The sequence below is a fragment of the Corvus hawaiiensis genome, chromosome 6 (genome assembly GCF_020740725.1).
Source record: "Corvus hawaiiensis isolate bCorHaw1 chromosome 6, bCorHaw1.pri.cur, whole genome shotgun sequence".
Taxonomy (NCBI): domain Eukaryota; kingdom Metazoa; phylum Chordata; class Aves; order Passeriformes; family Corvidae; genus Corvus; species Corvus hawaiiensis.
In genome coordinates, this window is record NC_063218.1 from 42,003,635 (window position 1) to 42,031,388 (window position 27,754).

Sequence of the window (27,754 nt, forward strand, 5' to 3'; positions counted from 1 at the left end):
GAGAGTTAAGAGCATATTCATTAGAAATGAAATATAAAATACAATGATGCCGCAGGACAGAGAGCAGCACGCAAACAAGACAGCCCCCCCATTCCCTACCCTCACCCCAATCCAAGGAAATACACCTATATAGTACAAATTAGAGATCTCAAACAGGGGGGAGAGGAGGGGGCTTACAAAGTAATTTTCTTGCTATACAGAAAATATATTATTTGCTGGAAGTCACTGCTGAGTTGTTAGGGGCCCAGGGTCAGTCACTGCTCAGGAATGCCCCTGAAGGCACGCTGACCCCTACTGCTTCCCCACCAGTTTGCTGAACACATCATATATCTCTGGCTTTTCCTGGGCGAACTGCTCCGCTGTGTTTTTCTGTAGCCAGTCAGAGGAACGCATCTGTTGCTGCAGGAGGCCAATGAGGTCACCAAGGCTGGAGCTACTGGCACAGGTAGGCTCCTGGTGGCGGGATACAAAAATGACTTCATCTGTGCTATCTGCTTTGCCATCCTGATCTGATTGACAAGGCTGCTCCTTCTCCTCAGCCAGTATCTCCTGCTCACGCTCTTCCAAAACCTTGCGTATCCGTTGCATACCTGCAGTGGTATAAGGAGGAGAAACACTAGTGGATTAGTTTAAGCCATGAGTGTCTCCAAACCCACCAGATCCAGAAAAGGAAGATGGAAAAAGTGAGAAAAACCATAGAAGACAAGAGGATAATAACAGGCTGAGTTTAGGATTAAGAAGAGAAGGGAACAGTGCTGCAGAAATTGTGGTGGGAGGAAAAAGAGAAGAAAACATTACTCGCCTAACTGCAGCCGGTGGGTCTTGTCAGCAAAGATGATGCGGAACCATCCGGGTTCACTGCACTCAAAGGCTTTTCCGCATGACAGGAGGACCTTATTATCCAGAAAACGCTTCCAGAGCAGCAACTCCTCCTCAAATGTGCCTGTCTTAAGGTACTAGGAGAGTCATCAGAAAGGCCAGAGGTTAGTAACATATAGACTACATCACTGAGATCCTCATGAATTTGTGATTCCCATGAGGTCTGCAAAGGCCAAGGGAGACACCTTTTACCTCTGAAGTACAGCAGTTGTGATACAAAGGAAGAAATGGGGAGGGAAGTGGCTTGAGAGTAGTAAGATTCCTGCAAGGAGGGACGTTCACAGATAGACGAATGGAAAAGAGTACACTGAAACATCTGGCAGTCCTTCCCCTTCCTCATCAGACAACAGATTTGTTAAAACAAAAAGCTTGTCACAGTATTAACCTTTCCTCTAGATGCAGTTGCACTACATGCCTGCCCTCACCCCAGTTCCTAAGACTACCAACCTTTCGGAAGTCAATCCAGACAAAGAAGCCTGCGTTGCGGTTGAGAAAAGGAACCCCAAGTGTCTTCAGCTCATCTGTCACATATGTATGGGCAGCTTTTAGGCGGGCATGGTTGGCCCTCAGGTACACCTGGTTGATCCAGTCTGACCAGAAGAAGATGATTAAGAAAAGCATCACAAACTGAGAAAGTATTCAGATCTGTTCAAGCTTCCGAAACAGTGTCTTTTCTCTGCTTCACACTTCACCTCCTTTTGTTTTCTGTTTCGTCAAATAACAAAAAGACAGGCAAGAAGTATTTTGCAGTTTCATGTCTGTGCAGAAGAGTATCTCCTTGACCTTCCTGAGGAAGTTTCCCTACACTTATAGTTCTTAGTTGTCATGGACTGCTAGCATTCCATCCTGGGCAGAGTTAGAAGGCCACTCCCATTTCCCTTGTCCCACAAGTGTGTTTTTTGTTTCTGCTCAGCTGGTTCTATACAACACTAGCAATTTCTGTACAAATAGCTACCACACTTCTTTCAAGCTGCTCCTCTAACCCTGCTGATCAGGAGATCTGCAGAAATGGTCCTTTTCTGCAGAGCTGTCAGCCTCGTGTTGCATGGGCAGCTTCAGGGTAACAGAAGACTGTCAATTAAGCAAAGAGGAGACAAAGAGGAGACACTAAGGAAAGTAAGGGGAGGGGAGATCTTCCAGGAAACACAGAATGGCAGAGGATTGTACATGGAGCTACTGACTCACCTCTGTCTCTAAGCAGCTGTGCAACCTTGTGCTGGACAGGTCCACAAACCCCGTGGAAATAACACAAAGAAGCCACTGCATTAGCTACATCTTGGTTCTCTGTATATAAAGTACCAAAACGAATCCCAGAAACAGCAAAATCCTGAAGAGGACACAGAGAGACTACTTTATTACACTGAACAACTGGGATCCTATTACTTCTAACTTGATCTTTCCAGCATGAGGAACCTGAGGAGCCCAGACCAAAACCTACCAGCCACAAAGGCACAGCATGATAACAAGCAGCACTCACCTTGGTTATGCCCCACATCACGTGAGTCCGCTGTGGATCAGGCAATCTGTATGTAGAAGGATGCAGATGGGCAGTTAGTGTCATAGGTGCTGAAGCTTTTGGATCACCAGTGCAGCATTGCAGAAACAGAGAGGCAGCATTACACAGTGATAGACAGTGCACCACGGAACAGCAGTCAAGCAGGGAAAATTCAAATGTGACCTAACTTTAGAAGCTAGGAACCCCCGGGAAGTAGTTTTAGACAGAATCTTCAAATATTTCAGAGACCCAGATGCTTACAAGTGCTACATTTTACACACCGATTTCCTGAACATATGAAGCTCATACAAATCAGGCTTCTGCCAATGTATTTGTCAAGAATCAAAAGCAAGGTTCCTTTACATCTAAGCCCAGCAGCACTGAGCTAACACTTAACCAAGTATATTTTATTTCCTTGCAAATGAGCACAGAAAGAAAGCTAGCACCACTGGTGAAGACTAGAAATTAAAAAAAGAAATGAACCCTCAACACCCCACCTTATTTTAAAAAAGATATTAAAAGCTTTTCATCTCATTAAAACAATACCTAAAAAAAGCCATTATCCAGTCTGTAATACTACTGTGATCTGGGACTACTCTATGGAAAAAAAGGAAGTAAACAGCAACAAAAAGTCTTTGCAAGTATCAACATGGGAAAAAGATTTTTAGGTAGGAAGAAAAGCATCACCTTCAACAAATGAGAAACCTGTTTTCAGTTTTGGGGACTGCCATAACCAAATACTGATGCACACATTGAAAAGTATACCACAATAAAAAGCTAGCTACCATTTTTTACTTGCTAGATTGTATTGGACAAAATGCATTTGCCATTTAGAAATTGCCAAAAAAAAAAAAAAGAAGAAGAAAGAAATCAATGTAAGGTGGATTTAGAATTTGCTAGCTCATGACTTAACTTCCAGTCACAAGTTCTCAGCAAGGCAGCATGTTGAACTGTCACTGGAAGATGGCCAGGGAAATAGGAGCTGCTTTTACCTGTCCATGCCTAGGACACTGTGAAACGTGGCTGATTCATCAAAAACTGACAGCATGTAGATCTCATCTACTATCACATGCAATTCATGTCTGCAAAAGGACAAAACAGAGATTACAAAAGAAGGCTGCTTCTGGTTTAGAAGCAGAGACAAATTCAGGCCTGCAAATACTTGCTTTATACAAAGAAGAGGGGATGCCAAATTTTGCAGAAAGAAAGCAATTTTTCTCAACTTATCTATTTTGTGTACCTTGAAGTGATTTGAAGTATATGCACTTAACTGTCACCTACTGCAACCATATAACAAGACAAAAATCCTATCATATCCAATGTACTATTGAAAATTAATTCCTGTATGTACTACCCATGTAGAGTAAGTTGCATCACCATCCACTCAGCATCTCATAGATTCTGAATCTCAAATAATACTATGATCCATGATGAAGCTGGGAACCCATATTGATATACTTCCTTGTCTTTACAAATACAGAGAAACTGAGAGGAAAAGAAATCAGCTTCCTACCAGGGAAGCACAGCACCATAGTGTTTCCTAGGATTACTGAAAAATAAAACCTGCATTCTTTGATGCAAGCTGCTTTGTCACCCCAGATAACTGCATGGTCCATGTTCCCAGCAGTCCCCTCTTTCTTAAGTCCACCAATGTGTGTGAAGAATAGACTATCTGCCTGACTTAAAAGATATGCACAGATAAATTCAGGGACAGCAAGTAGTCCACCAGATTCTGAAAGCTGTATCTGACTCAGGATAGCTCAGCCTTCCAAAGTGACATACCTTTTAGCAAATTCCAGGTAATCCCGTAGCTCTGACAAGGAGTAGATGTCCCCAAGGGGATTTTGGGGATTCAGAAGAATTAAGGCTCTTACAGTGACACCCTGCAGAATGCAAATAACACTACTAAGAGAGTACCCATCATGGGATACATTTGCAGTCCCTCTACTTAAACAGTCCCTCACTTGAGTGTGACACAGGATTCCCCTGAAGCTTCCACCATGACTTTTCACCTCAAAGGTTAGATTCGCATGAGAAAATTTTCAGCCACATATTAAGATTTTTTTTTTTAATTAAATCATTTGTAAAGTGAACTGAGAAAAATATTAAAGAATTAATCTATGATTTTGAAAAGCAGGGATTGCCACCGCCAAGTAATTGGTTGCCATCTGGTCAACCAGTTAATGAGAAAGATGGTCTCACATGCTCCCAGCATGGAAGCACTTTCTCTGAGCTGCATCAGTAATTGGGCAGTAATAAACTACTGAAGACTGTCCATGAATGTGGCAAGAAAGATGAGAATTTGAGTTAGGTGGACGCAAAGTGTACTCATTTAGAGCACACTTGACTGGAGATGTCAGAGCTGGTAACAATTCAAAGATGCAGCTAAACAAATATGAGATTTAGGACAATGCCAAACTTACAGACTAGCTCTTAAGAAAAGTGATTTTCACTTCCATTTTATCCTCTAGATTTTCCTCCTGTAAAAACTCTCAGTATTCTTAGTGGATTCATCTGCCCTGCTGTGTAGAGCAGTCAGTTTTCAGGTAACCCAGCTGGACTTTCTGAGGGAGAAACCCTGGGTAGTCCCAAATTTTAGCGCATGGCCAAGTACATTTTTTTTTTTGTTGATATGAATGGGTTCCAGTGCTTTGTGAAGGGTCTGGGTTATCCTTCCTGCTGTGACCAAAACTGGACAGACATAACACTGAGGGATTCCCCCTAGAACCGCCCCTGAGTCTGCAAGCAGCCTCATCCCAGTCAGTCTACAAGGACAACCAGAAAGCCAGGTGGTAGGTTTTGAAAATGTTTTGATCTTTAGGCCTCTTATGGGATGTGGTGTCTCCAATAGCTTGTAAACTTAGGTGGTAATGTGAAGCTCAGCTAGACTCACCTCTGCTCGGGCATCTTGCAAGGCTTTTTCCAGTTTTTCCACCGTAAGCTGAAAAGGCCGAGTGTTTGTTCCAGTAATCTGCAAGACATAAAAAAGATAAAAAAAGGCAAAGTTGTTTCTCTCAAGAGACTGCCTTGAGCCAATCCACTGAGAAATGTTCCCTGAAAGAAAATAAACCCCCAGCAATAATGACCTAGCAACCATATTCCTATCCTTTTATACGACAGACAGAATAAATAAGTCAATAAATAAAATCAAAGAAATGGCCATCAGAGGCTGGCCACAAACAGAATTTCCTTGCTATCCTTGAATAACTAAAGCAATGCAATGTCTCCATCTGCTCTTCCACCCTGGGGCCAGCTTCAGTAGGACAGGACATAGTTCTCTCTCCAAGGTTCAAAATAATCTGTTTTCTTCCTTTCAGGGACTCTTATTGGGAATAAGATACAAGAAAAGGACAAAACCGGAATCCAGATTTACAGTCTCCAATTACTTTCTTGTAAGCTACATGCATATTTTCCCAGAAACAAATAGTGAAAATGTCCACTGCCTGTAGTGTACCCTTGCTCTGAGAACTGCTTGCAGAGGTTCCCAAAGCTCAGAGCACTTTCCAGTTTAACTACAGAGGTTGTTATTCCCCTCTCTCAGATCTTACCTTACTGTCTAAATAGACATACACCAGCTTGACATTACCATAGAGGAAGACACTCTGGGTAATACCACCATAAAAGGGAGTAGCAATCAGAACAGCTTCTGGAACCAAGAAAACAAAGTTGGTTATCAACAGGTGACAGTCTTGTCTCCCAATGTGCTTTAGCTAAACATGAAAGTGTTTTTACAGCTGTGCCCCCTCGAAACACTGTAATGCTACTGCCTCTTTCTTTGCTTTATTTTTACATTAATTCTCTAATTTTCTACAAGAGCCCAGGCAAACATGACTATAGCCCATGTCTAGTCTAGCAAACTAAAACAGGGCACCACAAAAACAGTGAAGGCAGACAGGGCAGGCATCAAGTGTGAGCGCATGACATCTGCAGACCATGGAAATAAAGAATTTCACAGCACAACCTTGCAGGAAACAAGAACTTTGCAGCAGGCCAATGCCAATTCCAATAGTTCACTTCTGTCTAACAGTATTTAAACAAAGTAACACATTATTTCCCAGCAGAAAAAAACCAAACCAACCCAAAACTATGTTCCAATCATCCACTTACCCCCTGGATCACAAAGGACTGTCGCTAATGCAGAAAATAAAGAGCCACAACCATTTAAAACAATCACCTAAGGAAGAAAGAGAGCAGCTGGTAATAAATCCATACATAGCAAGTCAACACTATAAAATAATAATTCCTGACAAAATCACTGAAATAAATTTTCTCCCCAACTCTCTATTAGAATTTTCCTGCTGAAATCCCACTTCTACCAGAATAACTTTAATCCTGTTCTTCGCTTCAGAGACACTTTGTTCTGGTGCCATTCTTGATTCTAATAAGCAATTTAGAAAAAGAATAGTCTTTAACTAGGGAAAAAATTAGGGAGCAGTTCTGAGCTGTTAGTAAAGCAAAATACTTTTCAACAGTTAATATGTGTTATCATCTCTTTGTGGTAACAGCAGTACAGACCTCCTGCCAAATTTGTGCAAAGGTAGAAACTACTGTCTCATACAGAAGCAGGTTTGACTCCTGCTTCTACAGGACAAATGCTCACAGGCACCATGAGTTTCATTCCAAGTATCAGGAAGAATCTGGTGCCTTGGAGAGGCAGTGATCAGCAAACAGATCAGTGGTAACCTCAGTCCCCATGAAGTATGGGGTTCTGTTGAATTACTGCAGCCAGAAAAGCAATGGCTGCACCAGCTCCTGCTGCCTTCAGCACTCAGCAGAGGCAGAAGTCCCTGACCTCCACAGGCCCCCATGTCTAGGCTGTGATCTCTCACAAGTCAGCAAGTCCTGCAGAGACTCAGGTCTTGATGCCTTTCTAGCAACATTACCACAAATTTACAGGCTAAAACTAACTCTTGGTTCAATCACAAATCTTTGTCCTGAAGTATAACAGAGGAATGGGATAATATGAAACTCAGCTGAAACAGCGGGCACTCTTTGTCAAGGCTGAGGGATACAGGCATAGTAGGTCCCAGAGCTAAATAAGGAGATGAAGATATAAGGCCCCACTGAGAGCAGTGGAAGGAGGAGTTGGCACACACAAGTGAAACGTGAGGCAAATGTACAGCAGACCTGAAGTGTTTTGGCTGAAGTGTGAATCAAAAGCTACTGAAATGAAGAATCAATCTCATGTACATGATAACGGGTTGCATTCTTATCAAATCATTTGTTTAAAAAAACAGAATTTCAAACAGTTTCCCAACAAATGGCAATACATTAGAACCAACACCAATGGACACTGGGTTACCTACATTCTCTGCTTTAAGGGGTGCAGGGGCCTTGCAGTAATAGGTCAAAAATCGAGCCACTTCCTCCCGTAAACTGGAAAATACACAAAAGCAAATATTGATTCCAATATTGTCCAAGAGCCTGGGCTTCCAAATCAGGTTCACGTCTTAGGAAAATAAAGTCAGGGACAGTGAAGTCTGGTGAAAATAGCTAGAACACAGGATAGCTCAGGCCCATGGAATAGACATGATTTTTACACCCAGTAGAGGTGTCACAGATAATGTCTATAATGGTGCATGCATTTCTGATGAACTTTAACCCAGCACAGAAGAGAAGGATTAACATCCCCAAGTGTTCACTATGTTTCAAAGAATTGTTTGGAGTTACCCAATTTGTTAATGTATACAAGTGCTTTTAAAACTCTGTTTGCTTTAGAAAATTTGCATCTTCTCTCATGTAAAAGGACTTTTAACTGGATGAGCTGCTAGGAGAGCTAATGTAAAGTTTTGCAAAGAAAATATGATTAAATGACCTAGAAAAGTTTTAACTAGAGAATGTAGCAGAAGAGGTTTGTATTCATTCATTCTGTTTATTAAACAAGTAAGCAAAAAGAGAAGTGCTACAGAAAAGACTTACAACAGATGTCCTTTCCAGTCAGGATACTGAAGCAGTGGAGGGTCAATCACATTCATATCAGCCTGTGTCAGCTGGGAGAAATGAGAAGAATCATTAAAAGCACAGTTTCTGATAAGGGAAACATGGAGATAGGATCCATGTATGGGCACACACCTGCACAGACACTTGTGCAACTTCAACAGTTGTAAAACTGGATTGGGAAAGCCACTGACCATCAACATTAATGCAGCTTGGAGAAGCAAGGACCAGCAAACAGATCTGTGATACCTTCAGGTTTTATGAACCATGGGCTTCTGCTAAGTTATTGCAGCCAAAACTTGCACAGAAATCTACAAAAAGGATGCAGAACAGGCAACACACGATGCCCATAACCAAGGTGCCCACAGAAGACTTCCTCAGCAAATGAAGCAACCCCAAGAGTGTTTTGCCCAAGCTCTGAGGACAACAGCTTTTGGCTGAAAAAATAAGTCCCAGTTGTGAAAGCTCAGGTCTAGACTGTCAGAAGGAGTTAGAAAGGAATTTGAATTGGAGTCAGATATGTATTTTCTTTAATAAGCTTTCAATGCATTATTTTTTTAAATGAATTACAGCTTTCATTTATGTCTCAGTTCCAAGCTGCTGCAGGTTCTTCAGATTTATATTTCTGACCAGTTTTGGTAAGTGCTGAAGTATAAGAGGAGTTTCCAAAAGACAGGAGAAAAATCAAATTATCTTCTTAATAATTATTCCCCAGGGCAGGCACTTTGTTCCTTATGAGAAGTTCATTCTGATCTCAAAGACAGATTGACCTGAACTGTGGAAGTCCTTTTCAATATTTATAATTAGATAAAGTGTGCACACTGATTTTTATTATTATTATTATTATTTCCAAGGTTATAAATATCACGGTTTCACATAATCCAGCTCTGTGAAGTTGCAAGGGAAAGCGCACCATTGATACAGGCAGAGAGAACATTCTGGATAAACAAAAAGGCAATAAACAAGTATTATGTGCAAGGTCTCTTCCAAATATTTAATGGCAACCAAATCTATGAGTTAATACTAAAAAACGGAAACGTGGGGGTGACACAAGTAGTTGATGGTGCAAGGGAGAAGGGAAATTCCACATGCAGTGTGAAAGTTTTGCACATGATAACAAAGCTATATAGGTGTTTTAATAACTGGTGCCAAGCTCTGGAGTTTAAAGACACTGTCCTTATCCCATGCAGAATTACAACCTGGTATTATAGGATTTAAGTTCCTTTATTCAGCTGTAGATGTTCTTGGAGCCTATGTAGCTCCAAGAACTGTTCCTCCTTACATCTCTTTCCTAAACTTATCTAGAGAATGAAACATCAAACATATCAGCAGACTTGGCCAAAAATGACTATGAATTAATAAGAAGAGAACCCCTAAAAGTAATGTGTTAAGGGGTAAGGAAAGTTAGCCAGATGGGCTAACTTAAAGGAAGAGCATCTGAGATCTCATGCCAGAAAATATTCTCTAATTTAAGGGTCAAAAGTTGTAAACAGAAATTGGATACATTATTCAGTGGCAGCAGTAAGTATTTTTAATCCCAAATAGCAAAAAAAATATTTGCCTACAATCTCAGCTGATGCTGCATTCAGTGAATCCACACTGTTACTCAAGGCTGCAAGGACTGAGAAGCTGGCAACAATACCTCTGTTCTGCTTGTTGCCACAAGCATGAACACTATAGCTGACAAAGTCTCAACTCACTTTCACAGAAGGGCTAATTAAGATGCAGCTGACTACTGTCTCCCTCTGCACTACTTCCTGCAGACGTGGTGCTGGTTTAAAGGGGAAAGGACAGTGAAGGAAGGAAGGAAGGCACCACCTACGCAGCCTAGAAGACATCTTTCCAGGCAGGCAGCAGCCCTGCCTTACCTGTTCTTTTAGCTGGAAGGTGGGGTAGAGGGGTAGCATCCCCCGAGTCAGTGGAGTGGCAGGCAGAAATCAAACAAGGAACATTTTGAGGGTGGGAAGTGGTGGAATGGGAGCAACCATGAACTTCAAACTGCAGAGACTGACTGTCGAACCCTGAGCCACCTTCCCTCCCTGCACGTAGCTACAGGTAGGAAAAAGTGCCACCTGCCCACCTCAAAGGCTGTCTGCCACCTCAGAAGTGATTTTAATGGAAATCTAGAAGCATTCCTCTGCAGCACAGTTCTGTTGTTTCCTTCTGACTTTTTCTACTTTTTCAGTTGTGCTATGTTCTCCACTCTTCTGCCTGATGCAACTGAACAAAGCCAGCAGGTAGCAGCTGACCCAGCCTCATTTTGAGAGATTTCACTGCTGCCACTCTTTCACATTTCAGGTGAGTTCAGAACCGGGCCTCCAAGTCGTGTGACTTTATAATGGACAGATGTGAAGATCCTCAAAAATAGAGTTCAAAACTAATTTCAAAACATCTGTATTAAATCATCTACTGTCAGCAGGGGAAAATAAAATTTATCTTATTTTCATCTAGTTTTCTGAAATAAGTACATCCCCAGAGAGAAACCCATTATGAAGAGGAAAAGAAAAACACCCATGTTCCTATCCTTCTGGAAAAATAAAATAAATAAATGTACAAGTAGTTGGATTCAAAAGTGACTTCCAACAAATTTAAAATTCGCAACGAAAAACTTTACCAGAGAAACCCGAGTAACAGCAGTAACTCTAGGAAAGTGCAAGCTTTGAAGAGGAACTGCAAAGCAAATTCCGTGGTTTATTTTGGAATAGAACTTACCCGCTTCGACATCAGGTCAAAGCAGAGCTTGTTCTCACTGGTGCCAAAGTTTATTATACCCTAGAAAAAGAAACAGTGTATTGTTTACAGACACATAAAACATGTAAGTACATCACCTTAGCCATCACTTCACTGAATTGCCTCCAAAAAGCTTACCAAGGAAAAGCCAAAACACAGTTCACATAAACTTCACCATATATAACTCAAGACATGCATCTATGTGTGTATGTTTCCATATATACCCTAAGCACTCGGCTTCTTAGTCAATAAACTGTAAATGAACACGTATTAATGGTTTATACTTCTTTACAGAACATGTTTAACTTAATGTTGAATTCACTCACTGGTATATGCACCTAAGAAAAAAAACCTAAAACAATTCTGAAAAAAACCAAAGGTTTACCCTTCTGCAGTGGTTCTACACAAGGTTTTGGATATATTTCTTTAACTTAAAAGTATTTGTTTATCAGCAATTACTATTCCACTCTACTGATTTGCTCAGAAGCCATATAAACATGTAGTCATGACAAGTAGTTAAAATTCCGAATTTTCCCCTCTGGAGAGATGACCCTACAGTTCCAGGTTTATGATTTGGCCATATTTAGTATGGTATTAGATCCTGAAGAGTTCAAATCTAGTAGCACATTTTCATTCTTGGAAGAGTTTTGAGTAAATAAATTTTTAAAATGTGAAAGAAAATCTAAACAACTATACACTTCTGATATTATTAAAGTACAAGTCTAATTTTAGGTATTTGTTTAAAAAAACTACCTCTTACATAGACAACAGTTGGTACAAGCAGCAGTCTGTATCTCATAATACACCTTGTAACAAAAACTTCCCTACGTGTTTCTAGTTTAACAATCTAGTTTTCACCACCTCAACACAGGCAATGAAAGTCAGGGCTAAGAATAAAATATTTTTAAAGTTTCAAGTAGTTCAGTACGTGAATGAAGGATCTACTTAGAAGTAATCCACATATAAATTGTTATTTATATTTACTGGTTACTCAGTAATAATTTGCCATGAAGTATTAACACTCAGTCTTTGTGCCACAAGAGGGCTACGATTAGCTACTTAAAACTGAGCATCTGAGTGTAAACGGGAAGAAAAAGTGCTGAGTGATATTAAAATTTTAAAAATTTAAAAAATAAAAAAAAGGCCTATTTCCTGCACCCATCACCTGCAATAATCAGATATAGTCAGATAATCAGAGATGGTCCTCAGTTGGGCAATAGAGGTGATGAGGTGGAAGGAGGAACACGAGCTGCCTTCCTGCAGATTTCTTACATCTTTCAAGGTCTGCTACTGCTATTATTACCCTGGTAGAGAAATCAGAGTGTGCAAACCTGAGCTGAACACAGCGTTCATCTTTGATACCTAGATGATCTGCAAAGCTACTTTTAATTTCTTTTCCTTAAACAAACAGTTTGACTCACCTTGTATTAGTGAGATCAAAAAAACCCCACACCTTTAGCATATCTGTCAGCAAACCTCTAAGAAACTTATTTCCTAACAAGGAAGCCAGGAAAACACTTTGAGGTTCTTACTCACATTGGGGTTCTTGTCTTCATCATACTTGTCAGCATGATAAGCTTTGTACCCTTCCTCAGAGGAGCCCTGAAAAATGCTGGCAAAGTTTCCGCGAGCAGAGAGGTAGGGGCTTCTCTGGAAGCCACTGGGGTTACAGAAGCCATACACGTCAACCCTCCTCTTGGCAAGCGGCCGAACCCTCATCTCTTGCAAGTTGCCCCCTCTTCCTCCCATTCCCTCAATTTCGGACAGTGCCTGGCTGAAGTCCAAACCCCGAGGCATGGCAACAGAGGAGGAGGAGCCACTATGACTCTGCTTTAGGATGCTGAGCATTTGAGCAAAGACATTGAACATGCGAAACTCGTGTTCCCGCTCCAGTTCAAACCGGCGCTGCTCCAGTTGCATCCGACGCTCCTCCGCATCCAAATCTCGCTGAAATCGGCGTTCTTCCATCTGCAGAAAGCGCTCTTCCATGGCGCGCTGAGACGTCAGAGTCTTCAGCAGGAGATCATCGAGTGGGTCCCTCATGCGCTGGCCTTTCCGCTTTTTTCTCAGCCGATGCAAAGCAGAGAAGCCAGGCCGGGGAACAACATTCTGGATCTGTGATGAGTTTGCCATGTTTGGCTCACTGAAACCTGTGAATACACAAAAGGAAGAAAAAGTGCAGCAAGCAAAGTGGCACGGGCATGCTTTGCTGCCTTCCCCTGCCTGTTCTAAGAACACCCTGTAGGGTTTACAGAAAAAACAAAGTAAAACCTGTCTGGTACATGCTGAGGTTTGCAAACATTTTTTTAAGTTTGCTTTTACCATCCACATTGGGCACACCATGGTGCTGCCAGCCCCAGCCCCTTACATAGCCTCTGTATTAACCCAAATGATCATAAGTTCTCTCCACCAGGCTAACTATGCAAGCACCACAGCCAAGGGGACATACCATTTCTTCCTGACCTCAGACATTAACCTCACGTTTGTTACTACCTCTTCTTCTCCAACAATTCATGGTCTTCCATCAGTCCTAGACCGGTTTGAAATCCCCAGGATGCCCAGACTGTACCCTTCCTGGCAGCTAAGCAATGCCAACTGCACTTTCAGTGCAGGAGTCTCATCTCCTGGAAACAAATACACTGTTTCTGCCAGTGACTTTCAAAAATATCTTCTTTCCAAGTCCCACTGAATAGCTCAGAAAGTCAGGCAATGATTATTCCCAAGTACTCTTCACTGTCAAGCGGGCTAAAATGTTAGATCTGGAATATATTTTAAAACACTGCAAGGACAGTTTCACCTGCACGTTTATAGTGCAACCATGGCAGAAGAAGGTCTCCCAGTACAATTCAGTATGAGGAGCACAGAAAGCTCTGGTTATGTTCAAATGATACCAAAAAGCATGCCAATGGGTTTTTTTCAACAAGGTAATTACTGTCAGCATTATATGCAGAAATCTAACTAGCCCACCTTATGGAGCCCTTTGGACTTCATACACAATATATAGCCTAGCTCAGTAATTCCAGACTATATTTATCCGCAGCAAGATACCTGCATTTTGGGAATGGCCAGAAGACCATAAAATCAGCCTTCTACTTTAAAGCTTTTTGGGATCCAAATGTCATTGAGAAAACCAAGTGTTTATCTCTGCACCAGAAATAATCTTCTCTCTCTGGGAAAATGGGCAGAAACCTTATGCTGGAATGAATGTAAAACCTTCCCTACCTGAAGGTGAAACACTGGTTTCAATGGGAATCTCCACCCTGGAGATGGGAGAGTCATTCTGGGCCCTCTCCAAGAAGGCTCTCTCCATCTCCTGTTCTTCAGGGGAGCCCTGCTGGTAAGACATGGCTTGTGGGGGCTCTGGGGTCAAGCTGTGGCCATCAGAGTTCACCTCCTCACATTTGATTTCCATCAGCTCAGGGTGCTGGGAGTGTCCAAAGGGCAGGGTGGAGGAGGCAAACTGGTGGTGGTAGCTCTCCACCATGCTGCCCTGCAGCACCTGCTGAGCCATCATGCTGCTGCTCAGGGAGCCATAGGCCAGGGCCGGCCGGCTGGTCAGCACCCGGTCCATCACCTCGTAGAACTTCCACGTCCGCCCGCCCCGCGGGGTCTTGCTATTGTCCTTGATCCGCCGGTACTCCAGCTTCATCTTCTTGATCTTCTCCCGGCACTGGTCGCCCGTCCGGTGGATGCCCTTCTCCCGCAGCACCTCGGCGATGCGGTTGAAGACGTGCTGGTTGCGCAAGCAGCTCTCCAGCTCTATCTGCACCGACTCGTCGGCCCAGAGCTGCAGCAGCTCCACCACCTCGGGGTCCGACCAGTTACTGCCGCGCTCGTACTTCTTCCCACGAAAATCCATCGCTCCCGGGGTCCCGCCCGCCGCTCGCCCCGGGCTGCGCACCTGCCTCTGCCCCGCCGGGAGGGGCTCTCGCACCTCAGCCCTCGAGGGCGCCCGGGCGGCCCGGCCTCCCCCGGCCCCTACCGGGCTGCAGGGCCTCGGGCACGGCTCGGCACGGCACGGCTCGGCTCGGCACGGCTCAGCCCATCCGCTGGAGCCAGGCGGAGCGAGCTAGCGGGGAGCCGGGCCGGCATGTTCACATCCGGGGTGACGCACATGCGTGCAGCCTTATTCCGGGATAACTATCCCGTGCCAGGCACTTGTCGCGCTCCCGAGGCCAGGCCGGGCTCCGAGCGGCGCCGTGGGGTCCCTCCCACCCTGCCTCTTTCCCTCCCTCCCAGCCTCCTGCCGTCCGTCCCTCTGCACGTCCCGGCCCGGGAGGAGGCAGCACCGACGGGGCCGTGCTGCATCACCCCGTGCCGGGCCGTGCCGAGCCACAGCCGCGCCTCCCCTCACGGCGCTCGGCACCGCGGCCCCGCCCCGCCCCGCCCCGCCCCGCCCCGCCCGGCGCTGCCAGGCACGGCCCGGCACGGCTTCGCCCGCATCAGCCCCGGTTGCGGCCCCGGCGAGGCCGAGCCCTCGGGAGCGGTGCTGCCGAATGCCGCCGGTGGAGCGGGCCCAGCTCCCGCCGCGCCTCCGGGCCCGGGACACTGGCGGCGGCTTTGCGGGGGGCGGGCCCGGCCTGGCGAGAGCTGCGGGGGGCGGCGGCAGCCCCTGACAGCGGCTGTCCCCCTGTCCCCGTGTCCCTCGGGCACTGCTCGGGGACACGCACGGGGACGGGGCACTGCCCGCGGCCCCTGGACGCCGGCGAAGGACTTGTGCCTCACGTCTGTCCGTCGGGAGTGACCAGGCATTACACCAGTTCGCTCCTTTGTTTACACCCCACCATCAGTGAGCTGTGTGGTTCAAATCCCACCAAGCACCCAGCGCGTCCTCTGCCACATCTCTTAGAGGGCTGAAGGACTATCGAGAGCGAATGCAAGATTTCTTCCTTTTCCTCTACACCAGCAGGTCAAATTCCCTGCAGGGATCTGTAATTGCGGAGCTCGACTTCACAGAGCTATCCTGCCACATCAGCCGTGGAGGTGGCCTCAAGCCACGCTACAGGACAGAGCTAGCAGCACCGTGCCACATCGGTTCGGAAATTTCTGTCCAGAGCCCAGTCTGGCAGGATAAGGACTGAGCCCTCAGGCAGCAAGTACAAACATAAATCAGTAATTAATGAGGAAACCAGAATGAAACGTAGTGTCCATATCCTGTATCACCTGTGGCCGACGTACAGGTGGTGAAGCACATACTAAGTCTGAGATTTTGCTCTTCGACCAAAAGATCTACTTCATAGCAGCACTAGGGTTTTTATCCAACTGTTATTACCTTCACTCTGGATTTTAATAAATCATTCACAGCCTCTATGATTCCATTTCTCAGTCTGTGAAATGGAAACAAAAATCTAAATCTTTGCTATATTTCATGAAATACTTTGAATACTGTCTCGGGTGGGGGGGTGGGCAGTGGGGTGGGAGGCAATTAAAAAAAAAGAGGCAAAAAGACTTAGCAAAAAAAAAAAAAACTAACAAAGAACCAAACTAAAAGTACTTAGCTTTAAAAATCATGCTACCTTTCTTAATAAATTATGACCAGAGAGTAGTTTGGATTTTTTAGTTGTCTGCTGAAATAGCATTTGTATTTCCACATGCCCATAAGGTGTACTTTTACTTTCCTGGCTTTTTTTTTTTTTTTTTTCCATGGGAATGGCACTCTGTGTTCTACAAGTACATAGTTATATGAGGACTTTTACATAGATTGTGTACTGGAGTACACAAAGACCAGGGCAACAATGAATAGAGCCATTGATGATATAAGTTTAATCGTAAATATAAATAGATTAAAGGCAGCATGGAATAGTCTTTTAAAAAAGCTTTTCAAAGAAGCCTGAGAGCTTGGCTACAGCCTGTTATACCTGGGGGCCATAACTTAGCCAGGCAGCAGCATAGCATTCTCGAAAGTAACTTGACATATATCCTGGCTTCAGAAAGAACCACTGTTTCAAAATGCAAACATTAAAAGGAATGGAACCTAGATTCATGATATAAAACAATATAACAAATCTTGAACTATTTTTCATGGTTCAGTTGTTTTCACCTTCTTATGCCTTGTAAAGTGGAAACTTGATTTTTAAAATGAAATGGAGAGCTTCCATTGCAACCATGTATCAGACAAGCATGGGGTTGAGCAAGAGAATGTCATGTGCTGGTATATTGCTGAGATACTTGTTTCACCTGCCATTTCTTTGAGCTGCTTTTCTAATTCAAATGGAAAAAAGGATTAGGAGGGGGCTATGTTTCCACAGTGCAAGACGTGATGTTAAAATGTGCACAGAGCAATCCACTGAAAATTCCAAAACCAAAAAGAAAGGCTTTATTTTCTAAAGGGTTTTGTACACCTGTTTAAGTGACAAAAGTACAGGTGCCACCTAATTTGATGTATCCAAGACAGGGTAATTCTTTTAATATTCCTTTGTAAAAAAAACCCTCTCTACCTTTCCTTTTCATGCAGCAAGCTCAGGAATGCAAACCAAATGCTGTCATGGAGTTCCTTCCTTGCATTCAAAGAATTTCGTGCCTCAGGTTCATCTCAACCGATGACACCTGAATGCCTCAGTTACAGATTCCTTCCCTGCAAAATGCATGTCACAGCTCCATTTCCAACAACCCATGACATGTGATCCTGAACATACCTCCTCTAAAAAATGGTATTAAGCTTCACTATTTCATTACTTTTAGCTTATTATAGGACTCCAAGGCATTGATGCAACTGGTTGATGATCAGCTAAATCTTAGACAGTAATGCTTGCCCTACACATTCCAGGCCACTGGAGCAGGGGACTGTGCTCCTCTCCCAGTGCCCATAAGCAATGATATTCAAAATAAACTTTTGTCAAATCTCTTCCTCAATGGTACGGTCACAGATAGCACTGAAATGAAAGCCCTAGAATTTCTGTTTGTTTCCAGCACATCTGGAAGTTGAGAGGAAGGGGCTCATTGAGTATCAGGCCTTCAGCTGGGAAATATGACAGCCATCATGATGGTTTTGGTAGCAAAAATTTTACTAAAGTAATGGAGGTCTTGCAACTCAGTTCAGTGACAGATGGTAATATTGATAAATTATTTTGTAATTACAGAGGATTTAATAATAATAATAATAATAAAGCCTTAAAATTATAGATGCCTTCATGCTGCAAAGAGGATGGCTCATAGCAAGCAGCATTTGGGTTAGCATCTCCACTGTCATGCTGCTTCCCTCTCCCAAAGAATGCCCTTTGCATCCCCTCCCAGAGGAGAGGGCATTTGGCAGCTCCCACTGCTGACACCCCCTGAGCCAAGGCTTCCAACAGCAGGACCTCTCTGGTCTTTGGGCTCCATGCACCTTGGCGGTGCGGAGGAGCCGCCGTGGGCTGGAGGTGTCCCTTCCAGGCGGGCGTGGCTGTCGTGGTGACAGGAGAAAGGTCCCTGCAGAGGGTTCTCCAGCCCCGGCTACCTTCCTCTGCCTGGCACAGCGGGTTTGCATGGAAACCTACAGGTGAGAAGGAACGTGTGTGGGACCCTGGCAGGCTGGGAATGTGTTAGCAAGAGATTGAACAGGAGGGCCAGTTGCCCAGCAGGCCTGTTTTCCAGAAGTTCAGTGCATGGTTCTCCATGGTTCAGTGTAAAGGGAAGTTTCTGATGCAGTCAAGTAAAACACAACTGTTTTCAAGAGCCTCCAGCATGGGAAAGGATGCTGGGTTGGCTCTTACAATGCCATAGATCAGAGGAAGATTTCTTCCCCAGGATGCGTAGTGGCTGCTGGCAGCACCTAAGTAAAGCCAGAAGCACCATGACCACCGTGACCACAACCACCTGATGCCCATTCACACACTGCCTTGGAACCAGACTAGGTGAGCAGACAGGTCTATTCCCTAAGAGGTGACTGTAGTAAAAATTCATTGCAATAATTGCAGTTTACAAATTAAAGTCCAAATCGACCGTTGAGACAAAAACCTTCATGCATCTCTCCAGTTTGGTAGATAGTATAAATAAATATGATATTTTGCCATGTTATCAAACAAATGGGAACAAGTTAAAACCCTCTTAATTCTGCTAATTTGCCTGGATCTGAGCTACTGCTCTGGCCAGTGATGGTGCAGAAGAGCACCCCTAGGCACCCTCTGTTCTTCATCTGATTCCCCAGATTGCCAAGAGGCACTGAGCAGCTGAAGCCAAAGCAGCCTTTATTTTTATGTTCTCTAAAAACTGACCATTGTAAAGAAATGGAAAACACCCCTTCTGCTTCACAGACTTCCTAGTTATAAAGCTTCTTAGTAATATTGATTATCCACTCAATTTCCTGCAAAACCCCTCAGGCCAGTCCCTGAAAACCACAAAATGCTGACTGAAACAAAGCACCTCAACCAAAACTAAGGCAGGATCTCATACGTACCAGGATCTTCCTTCCAAACTTATTACTAATTCTTCTATTTCTGTTTGTTTATTTGGAGATGAGTTTATTATATCTCACTGGCTTTCAGAACCAGCAAGACCAAACAGCCATTACAGATACCTTCTCTTAGGCTTCTTATTGCATTGGCAGGCACATGAAGGGGTGGGGAGTGTACAGCTGGCTTTGTTAAATTAAGGTATCACTCTAATAAGCAGCTGCAGCACATGGGCATGAGAGAAGAGAAGCAAAAGTTTCTGAGGGAGTCATATCCCAACACATACCCACAAGGTTATTTAAGGTACTTCACAGTAAAACCCACAGAGGGCAGTAGGACAGCCTTCAAAAATATTTTGTAAAGTGGAGCTGGACAACGAAAACTGCAGAAGAAAATAAGAGTTTGGCTGTTCAGCTCCCAGACTTTCTGGGACTGATTCTTCTTTCTTTCCCCCCAAGTGTCAGTTTTGTACACGATTAAACAGCACATTGCATTTCCTGGGAAACTCTGAGCAGACCCACAGGACCTGTCCCACTGTGGGCAGAGGGAGCTATCGGAAGTGGTGAGTGTTTTCCACCCTCGAAGTCAGTGTGACATCTACACAAACAATTAAGGAATTGTGGTTTTCACACTTTCTGTGCAAATTACTTCGATAAGAGCCAAGTCTGCTTACTCATCCCATGCAAATATTTAATGGTATTCCCTGGAGCAGGAAGTGGTGGTTGGACTGGTGGTATTTCAAGTACTGGCTAACCCTGTGACTAACAACAAACAGAGATAAAGGGAATCTGAGTGTTTAAATTCATTTGCTAGGGGGATTCAAGAGAAGAAATGGATCCAGAGTCTTATAAACCATTCTCTTCTTCAAGATATCTACATTTCTGTAGATATAGCTGCCATAATATGATTTCTGTAAGTTGTGACTGAATAAGTGCCTATGTTACAGTTGAAATGGTGGCAAATTTCAGGGCAGGAGTAGATAGCACTTCTGCTAAACTAATGAGCACACCACTAGGGAGTGACAGGGCCTGTGTTTTCTTCTTCAGGGTGAAGTAACAGTGACTGATGCTGCAGGCAAGAAATCAAACCAAATATATGTATTAGGGCAAATAAATTTAACTTTCCATATGACACTGACACTTGCCATCCTATATGCAGAGAAAGCTCTTGCAGTGCTTCATGTTCTCCACTAAGGCTTTCCAGGCACCAAGCCCAAGGCAAGCAAAGGCACCTCAGCACTTGCAGATTCACATGTACATTTAAGTTCCTTGAAGGGGTCATTGAAACCTTCCTTTTCTAAATACAGAGATTTTGCATTGCCCTAGAGAAAGAAACCTGAGAGCCTTCGCCATGAAGGACATGGTGTGGCATCTGACAAAGGGACCTCTGTTTGCAGTTTCTTCATAGCCACTGATAGTGGAAGAGGACTGCAAGGAAAAGTCATGTTCAAGGGCATAGATGTAAAGAAGAGCTACTGGCTCTAGCTAGAAAATGGGCACTAGTAATTGCTTCCCTCTTGGTATGTTGTTTATATTAGTCAGGCGTGCATTTTTGTTTGGTTTCTTTCTTTTTTGGCCATTGCTGCTTCTATGGGCTGACTCTGGTCTGGGAGTTCTTTGCAAATGTTTTTGCCCTCTCTGATGCCAGAAGACGACATGGGTCATTTCAGAACCTACAGACACCAAGCCAAAAACCCCTCAGTCCCTTTTGTGGCCTCCAAACTCAGATTCACTGAGTATTTACTAAGGTACATACAAGAGATAAAAATCCTCAAGTAATGACACAACAAAATCAGGTATCAACCCATTTCTCTCCCTGTGTGTGGTTGGACTGTGCCCTTCTGTTGCCATGATATTTTTTTTGTCTCTCTAGTTTTACATAAGGCATATTCAGGATCAGTCACATTTGCCTTAAAAGAGAAAAGCCAGCCCAAGGAAGAGCAGGCTAACTGCCCTTATCTGATGCTAAAGATAGACACAGAGACCTCCATGTTTGGTGTCATACAATAAACAGTTGGAATTCAATTTCTATATAAAACCATGGGTGAGAATTCTTCTGTATTTTAACTTATAATAGTGAGGAGCTTATACTGCTTTTGCCTGAGTTAACTACATGAGCTGAAACTGGGATCTCATTTCCAGTAGCATAGCTAAGAGCCAAGCAGGATACTTCTAATGTCCCCCAAAAGGACCTGTTCACTCACACAGAGTCTTTTCTAGGGAGGGGTGATGGTATCAGTGCAGTTTTTTTGAGTGCATCCACTGCTACAGGTGTCCTTGGTTTTCACAGGGCTCTGCCAGTGCAGCTCAGTCCTGCTGGAGCCCCACAGCTTTCCTGGTGTAGCCTCACTGCACTGACAGCAGATCATCGTTCTCACCCTGGCCTTCTTATCTGCTCTGCCAGGCCTGAGAATAACAAATGGTCATAACACTTACTGGTAGCCTTGTGTCTGAGGCTGAGCCACAAAACTTGTAACTGCTTGCCTTGATCAGAGAGCTACAAAGACAGCATCAATGTATCCGTCCAGGTCAGCTGTGCTCAGCTTCTGCTTTCCTGAGCCAAATATAATCCCCAAAAAGGGATAGTCCCCTCACATATTGTCATGCTTTCTTAGCAACTGCTACAAAATACTCTTTTATTCTTTTTTCTCTTTTTAAGCTTTTCTTTGCAGTTGGTTCATGAGAGATAGAGACCTTTCTATTCTCCTTCCCTCATTCTCCCCATCTTGTGCAAAAGCTTCAATGATGTTGTCAAAAGTCAGCAATTGCTCCCAGGAATATTATTGTCCTTGTGTAATTACCAATACCTCAGGGAACAGCCTGAGACCCTGTGGGCCCCAGTGTAATGGCAACTGCCTGAGCTGTACAACTCTTTGGTGTCTCATCCAGCTGTGCTATCATTATCTGAACTTGATGTGGCCCAAAAATGAAGTCCCATTTTTAAATACTATTTTAATGCAAACTTCCTGAGAGCAGGCTGGGGAAACTATCACTGTCCGGCTGTGCAAGGGAGTGAATGAGAGGGAGGTTTTTGAGCTGCCTGAAATAAATTTTTAAGTAAGGCTGGTAGTAATTTTATGCTAATATTTAAATTAAAATAACCACACTGGATTGATTGCTGTCTGGAAAGAAGAGATAACCAGAAGTCAGATTAGCAAAAGGTTTTGATAGCTGTAAGTAGATATTTGCCAATGCTGCTGAGAGTCTATCTTCCCTTCAAAGTAGTGCATGGAAAGGGCCAGGGAAAGAAACGTGGAAGTGGTTTGGATGGAAGTCAAGTCTCCCAAGAGTGGAAATCCTTCTAATTTCTCACATGGATCCAGTACTAGAACTTAAAATCCCTTTAAAGCCAGCGGCCCCCAGACACTTAAATTGAAGCTGGGGAGAAGATTCTCTTGTTCCCACAGTTGCACAACCTGCCATTAGTATTTGGAGACTACAATAAGACGGAAATAGTCAACAGAAGTGCACAGGTGGTGCTGTTACCTTTGTTTCTAAACAGGCTGACAAACACCTCTTTTGTTACTGAGTGATGTCTCCTGCCAGTGGCACAGACTGACAGGGACACTGTCTGGTCTGTTTCACAGTAAGATTATCAACACCTTGAGACTGAAAAAGAAACTTGTTTGCCCAAAGGCTTCCCTGGTTTGCACAGCTATCCTATCGGGCTTCTCTGTTGTTCTCTTGTTATTTACATCTCTACCTGTGGCAGCACTACCATGTCAGTTCCTGGAAGATGCAAAGTTTTTGAAATCTCACTTAAAAGACTCCCAAACTCTCCTAAGCAACATATTCAGTGCTTTTCTACGTTTGGAATGAGAAGGGCTTTCTAAAGGCTAACCCTTATCTCTCCTGCTACAATGCAAGTTGTAAGAGAGAGTTCTTATCCTATCTAGCACTGACTCAGACAATTGCTTTTCTTCTTTCTTTCATAACAAGCTGAGAGGTTAGTGTACAAATTGAAAAAATGTAGAGAATATCTTCTCTAGACATCTGATTGTTTTTGTTTTTCTTGTCTCAACTCTCTTAAACTAATCTATGGCTTTTGTGAAATCTGCAATCCACAGGTGTAACACTCAATCCAAAAACCCACCAGTGCTAAGCAGAGAAAGGAGGCTGTTTCAGAGACTATATTCATGTCTGTTTGTCCCAGGATAAGGATGGTCTCTTAGCAGTAGCAAAGCACTTGAAAAACTCATTTTGTGATCCCTTAAAACCACTTGCTGTCCTGCAAGCTGTAACCTATCTTGTATTTGTGCAGTGGATTACTCATTCCTATTTTGTACCTCTCCAGATTGAATATTATTTCATTTCGTCCTCCAGCACCTGAAGACCCCTTTGAATTCTGACCCTGTTCTCCCATGCGCTTGCACGCCCGCGAGCATGACACTACCATCACATTTGACAAGCATAATCTCTGTTGGACCTCTGAAGCCATTAATGACAAGAGTCCCCACATTGCTCCCTCCCATTTGATGCAAAGCTCCAAAGAATGTTCAGTGAATAAGCTTTTCCATGGGACAGTGACTCAAATTCCTGGAGTTTCACATGGGATCTGAGTCCATAGTTCCTTATGAGTATCATGTGAAGGAATATGGAAAACCTTAGCCAAGTCAGAGTATAAAACATCTCCTTTCTCTTCCCTAGTTGGTTCCTCTGTCAGAAAACAGAGGGCAGGTGGCTCTGATAGGATTTCTTCTTGACAGGCCTGTGTGCCTGCGACTTACCACTTTGTTATCTTCTATAGGCTTATACACAGCTCGTTTGTCCCACTTTTTCCAGAAATTGCAACTGGGGTGACTACTACCTAGTTTGTTTCGCTTCCTTTTCTCCTTTCTTCAAAGCTATCGCTACATGCACTCTTTTCTTACACTGTGGGATCTCACCCCTTCCCTGTGATAGCTCAGAAATATTTCCTAGTATTTCTCAGCCACTTCCCTTAATACTGGACTTCATCGAGGGTCATGAAGACATGTATCTAAGCAGTGCCTGAACAATCCTAGGATTGTTCCAATTCGAAGCCAGCTCCAATCTTTTAAAGGCCCATTTCCTCTGACACTGAGCGAACCCAGTCCTCAAAGCACAACTTGTGCGTGCATGCAATGTTGAGTCTGACCTCAGTATCTCTGCCAGACCCCACTGTTTCTTCTCACTAGCATGCATTACAGGGGTGCAGACCCATCAGGAGACTGCCACAAAACTATTTAGATCTGCTGGTTTGATCATCCCGAGTTTGATTTGGTTCCACATGCAACTTCTCCATCCCAATATCTAGCGTATTCTCCCCTACCAGCCAAACAATGGTGAGTTGACTAACACTCATCCCACTACACTGGTCCAGTTCCAAAAAAGTTGGCACATGGAAATAATTACTCTTAAAAATACAGCTGGTGGTCACTCCAATCTTGTTTTCTACTACACAACACAGTCATACAGCTTGTTTCCACTTTACATTTAAGAAAGAGAAGCACAGGGCAATTCAGTGACTTGTCACAGGTCAAAAGAAGTACCAACTAAAGATTCTTCTTGAGGAGAAGTACCAACCAAAGACGCTGGTTGTCTTATCAGAGTTCAGTGCTCCATGAGAACAACAGTTTCATTTATCCAGAACTAGAATGCCCCAGAAATTAACTACACCCATTGTCCAAAGCAAACAAAAATAATTCCCCACACTTTACAGCTGAAGCAAAACACAATTGGAGTAAGATAGTAATAGATTGCTCTTACCTGTAGATTTTACTGGCAAAAGAAATGGACTGATAGTCAGATTTTGCCTTATGATCCTGGTTACAGCTGCAGTTATAACTCTGGAAAAAGGCTGAGGAAGTGCTCTCTTTGGTGTCTATTTACTTTGTCAGGTACGTTCATCAGATTGCAACAAGGAGCTCCCAGAAAAGCATGTGTGAGAATCGCACTCCCCTTGCAAGATTTTCCCAATCAGAGGCCATGTCCTTGTGCCCTTGGCTTGAGTCACATGGCTTCCTTGCAGTATTTAAAGAGCAGAATGTGTGCTGGTTATCAATCATCAAGTGCATGCCTTTTGGGGTGGAAGGGAACATTCAGAATTCACAGCTATTGCTAGAAACTTTTGAAAATCTGATTCTTTGGAGGCTGACAGGTGTTTTATTACATTAAGGAAAAGAACAGTTTGTTTTGCAGTTTCTGGCAAACCTTTTCTTTGAAAACTCAGTCTTAGTTTGAACTGTGCTACGTTCAAATCATTTTAACTGTATGATGTTTACTAAGCTGTTTTTAAACAATGATTCATTCTAGGGAACTTCATAAAAGGTTCTAGAAACATGTAAAAAATATTTCTAGGTATACAAATGACAGGCTGTTAATCTACTCACTGGCTGAGACATCAATAACAATCAGATGTTGGTGCCTTGAAGAATGCCAATGCTTACTGTTTTTCAACCTCTAGCTTCAGAATTGCAAAGAGGGTTTCTACAGAGATCATCTCCTAACCTAAGACTGTCACAGCAAATTCCCACCCCAGAGCCTGAGGGAATACTTGAGACCCCTCTTTCCAAAGCTAATAAAGCTCTGGCAAGCTGAGGCCCAGCACCCTTTGCAGGTGTGTGTCTCAAGCCTACTGAAAGCCAGTCTCTGCTGCTGACCTGTTGAGGTCACTTTCCAAATGTGATACACTGTGGGAGCAAAAGAATTTCCTCTGGTTTAGTAAGCTGTTACTTAAAATAGTAGGTAAGTGCAGTGGCAGTGAACTGAGTCAGGGTATTCATACCCTGAGTGCAGCCAGAAAGGGCATGTCATGTTCAGTCAACAAAAGCAGCTCTCCCAATGCGACTCGCCACCATTGCACAGCTTAAAACTGGTGGGTGACTGCAAGAGATGAAAGAAAATGTTTCAGTTTCTCTTTAGGCCTTCAGTGCAGCTGGCAAGACTTCAGAAAAGGAACTGCTTTTGTGCCATGGGAGTTGTGCAGTGGAAACTGAGCAGCAGCCAGTTCCACCCATATCTCCCCTCCAGACCACTGGAACACGTCCAGGACCATCACCACCCTCGCAGACAGACGGAAAGAAATAGAGTTCACCAGTATTAAAGATGTGAGCTGCTTGGCTGGAATTTGAGTCAGATGTCTATAACCCAGACTGTAGTAGCAGCCTACACCCTCTGTAAATCAAGAACAGGTGGGAGAGATGGAACATGACCTCACCTGCAGTACTGGCAAAGACTTACAAAGAAGAGTCTTCACATCATTTTCCCAATTTCTCAGCCTTTCAGTCTGTCCTGTTATCTGACTGTACACTCCTTGAGTACCCTCACCCTAAAGAGATTTTGTTTTAACTGAACCCAAATTTGAGGCTACCCCAAAGTTATCTTACTGATCATATTTAGTTCATGTGCCTTCACCCCTCCTCCTCTGCAGTTTTGGCTCCACTCCAACTGAACAGGGTAATTATGAAGGAAGACACACATAAACTTTCAATTTGAAATGTGTGCATTATTGCCATCTTTCTTCTCTCTGCTTTCCTGTTTTTCATTTTGAGTGAAGCTGCTTTCATTCAGAAGTGACCAAAATTATGGAAATATTTATGAAGGAAATTAGTTACATTTTGAGTGAGTTATTTAGGAAGGATGAATGCCTCACAGAAAAACCATCAAGTCTGTTGTTGGCCCAGAGGTCATGACTCAAGCAGGCTGTTTGTCCCACAAGGGAACTTGCCTTTTTCCAATTCGAAGCAAGAACTATTTTGGCAAGCAGAGGCAGCATACATTGAAATGTGTTCTGCCTATACCTGGGCTGCTTCAGCCTGATGGGATTTCTTTCATTCTATCTCCATGAAACTCCTTAAACTTCACTAAATTCAAATATACCAAATGAAAGAAATCAGAGTATAGTTATGTTCAGAAAGACATCACAAATTTCCAAACCAGCTCCCCTCACTAGCATACTTTGAACTTCTTTGTCTGCAAACAGAAGGGTACCTCTCCTAGAAAGTACCAGCTAATAGTAATCTGCTTTAATAGCAGCAGCTAGTTTTAAACCACTCCACATTTCATCTGCATTACTAACCTTTGACGCAGCGACTTTGCTAAATGGCAGTGGTCACTTGGCACCCCAGAGGCAGCGTTGTCTATCATTTACATATCTCCAGGAGTGGAAGGCATAGCAGTAGAAGACCTCCTGTGCCCAAGCAGGAGTCACCTTAGCTGTATCGTTTCACCAGGCACTCTCTTGTGCTCCAAACCACTGGGGAAAGATTATTGCTGTCTCACTTCCAAACCCAGGTGCAAGCCACATGCCTGTCCCACGTGGAGAATTTGCCAGATGCTCACAAGTGATGCTGGGGAAAAGGTGCAGCTGATCCACTGATTAAGGA

The 27,754-nt window shown here is 43.6% G+C and overlaps 1 protein-coding gene across 3 annotated transcripts; it reads right to left on the minus strand.

Annotated features, from left to right (window-relative positions):
* LOC125327903 (1-aminocyclopropane-1-carboxylate synthase-like protein 1) lies at positions 1-25,281 on the minus strand. 3 transcript variants are annotated; one of them, XM_048307958.1, is made up of 15 exons: positions 25,137-25,281; positions 12,578-13,191; positions 11,024-11,083; positions 8,294-8,364; positions 7,681-7,750; positions 6,482-6,548; positions 5,923-6,020; positions 5,268-5,345; positions 4,157-4,257; positions 3,367-3,456; positions 2,357-2,402; positions 2,065-2,206; positions 1,327-1,469; positions 803-956; positions 1-590 (listed from the first exon to the last, which is right to left on the minus strand). In XM_048307958.1, the coding sequence occupies exons 2-15, from the start codon at positions 13,172-13,174 to the stop codon at positions 292-294; spliced, it is 2,016 nt and encodes a 671-aa protein (XP_048163915.1). In that variant the 5' UTR covers positions 13,175-13,191; positions 25,137-25,281; the 3' UTR covers positions 1-291. The 3 variants fall into 3 exon arrangements, with proteins under 3 accessions (XP_048163915.1, XP_048163913.1, XP_048163914.1); XM_048307956.1 differs by lacking the exon at positions 25,137-25,281 and adding an exon at positions 14,264-15,261; XM_048307957.1 differs by lacking the exons at positions 3,367-3,456; positions 25,137-25,281 and adding an exon at positions 14,264-15,262.
* Between the last annotated feature and the right edge of the window lie 2,473 nt (positions 25,282-27,754).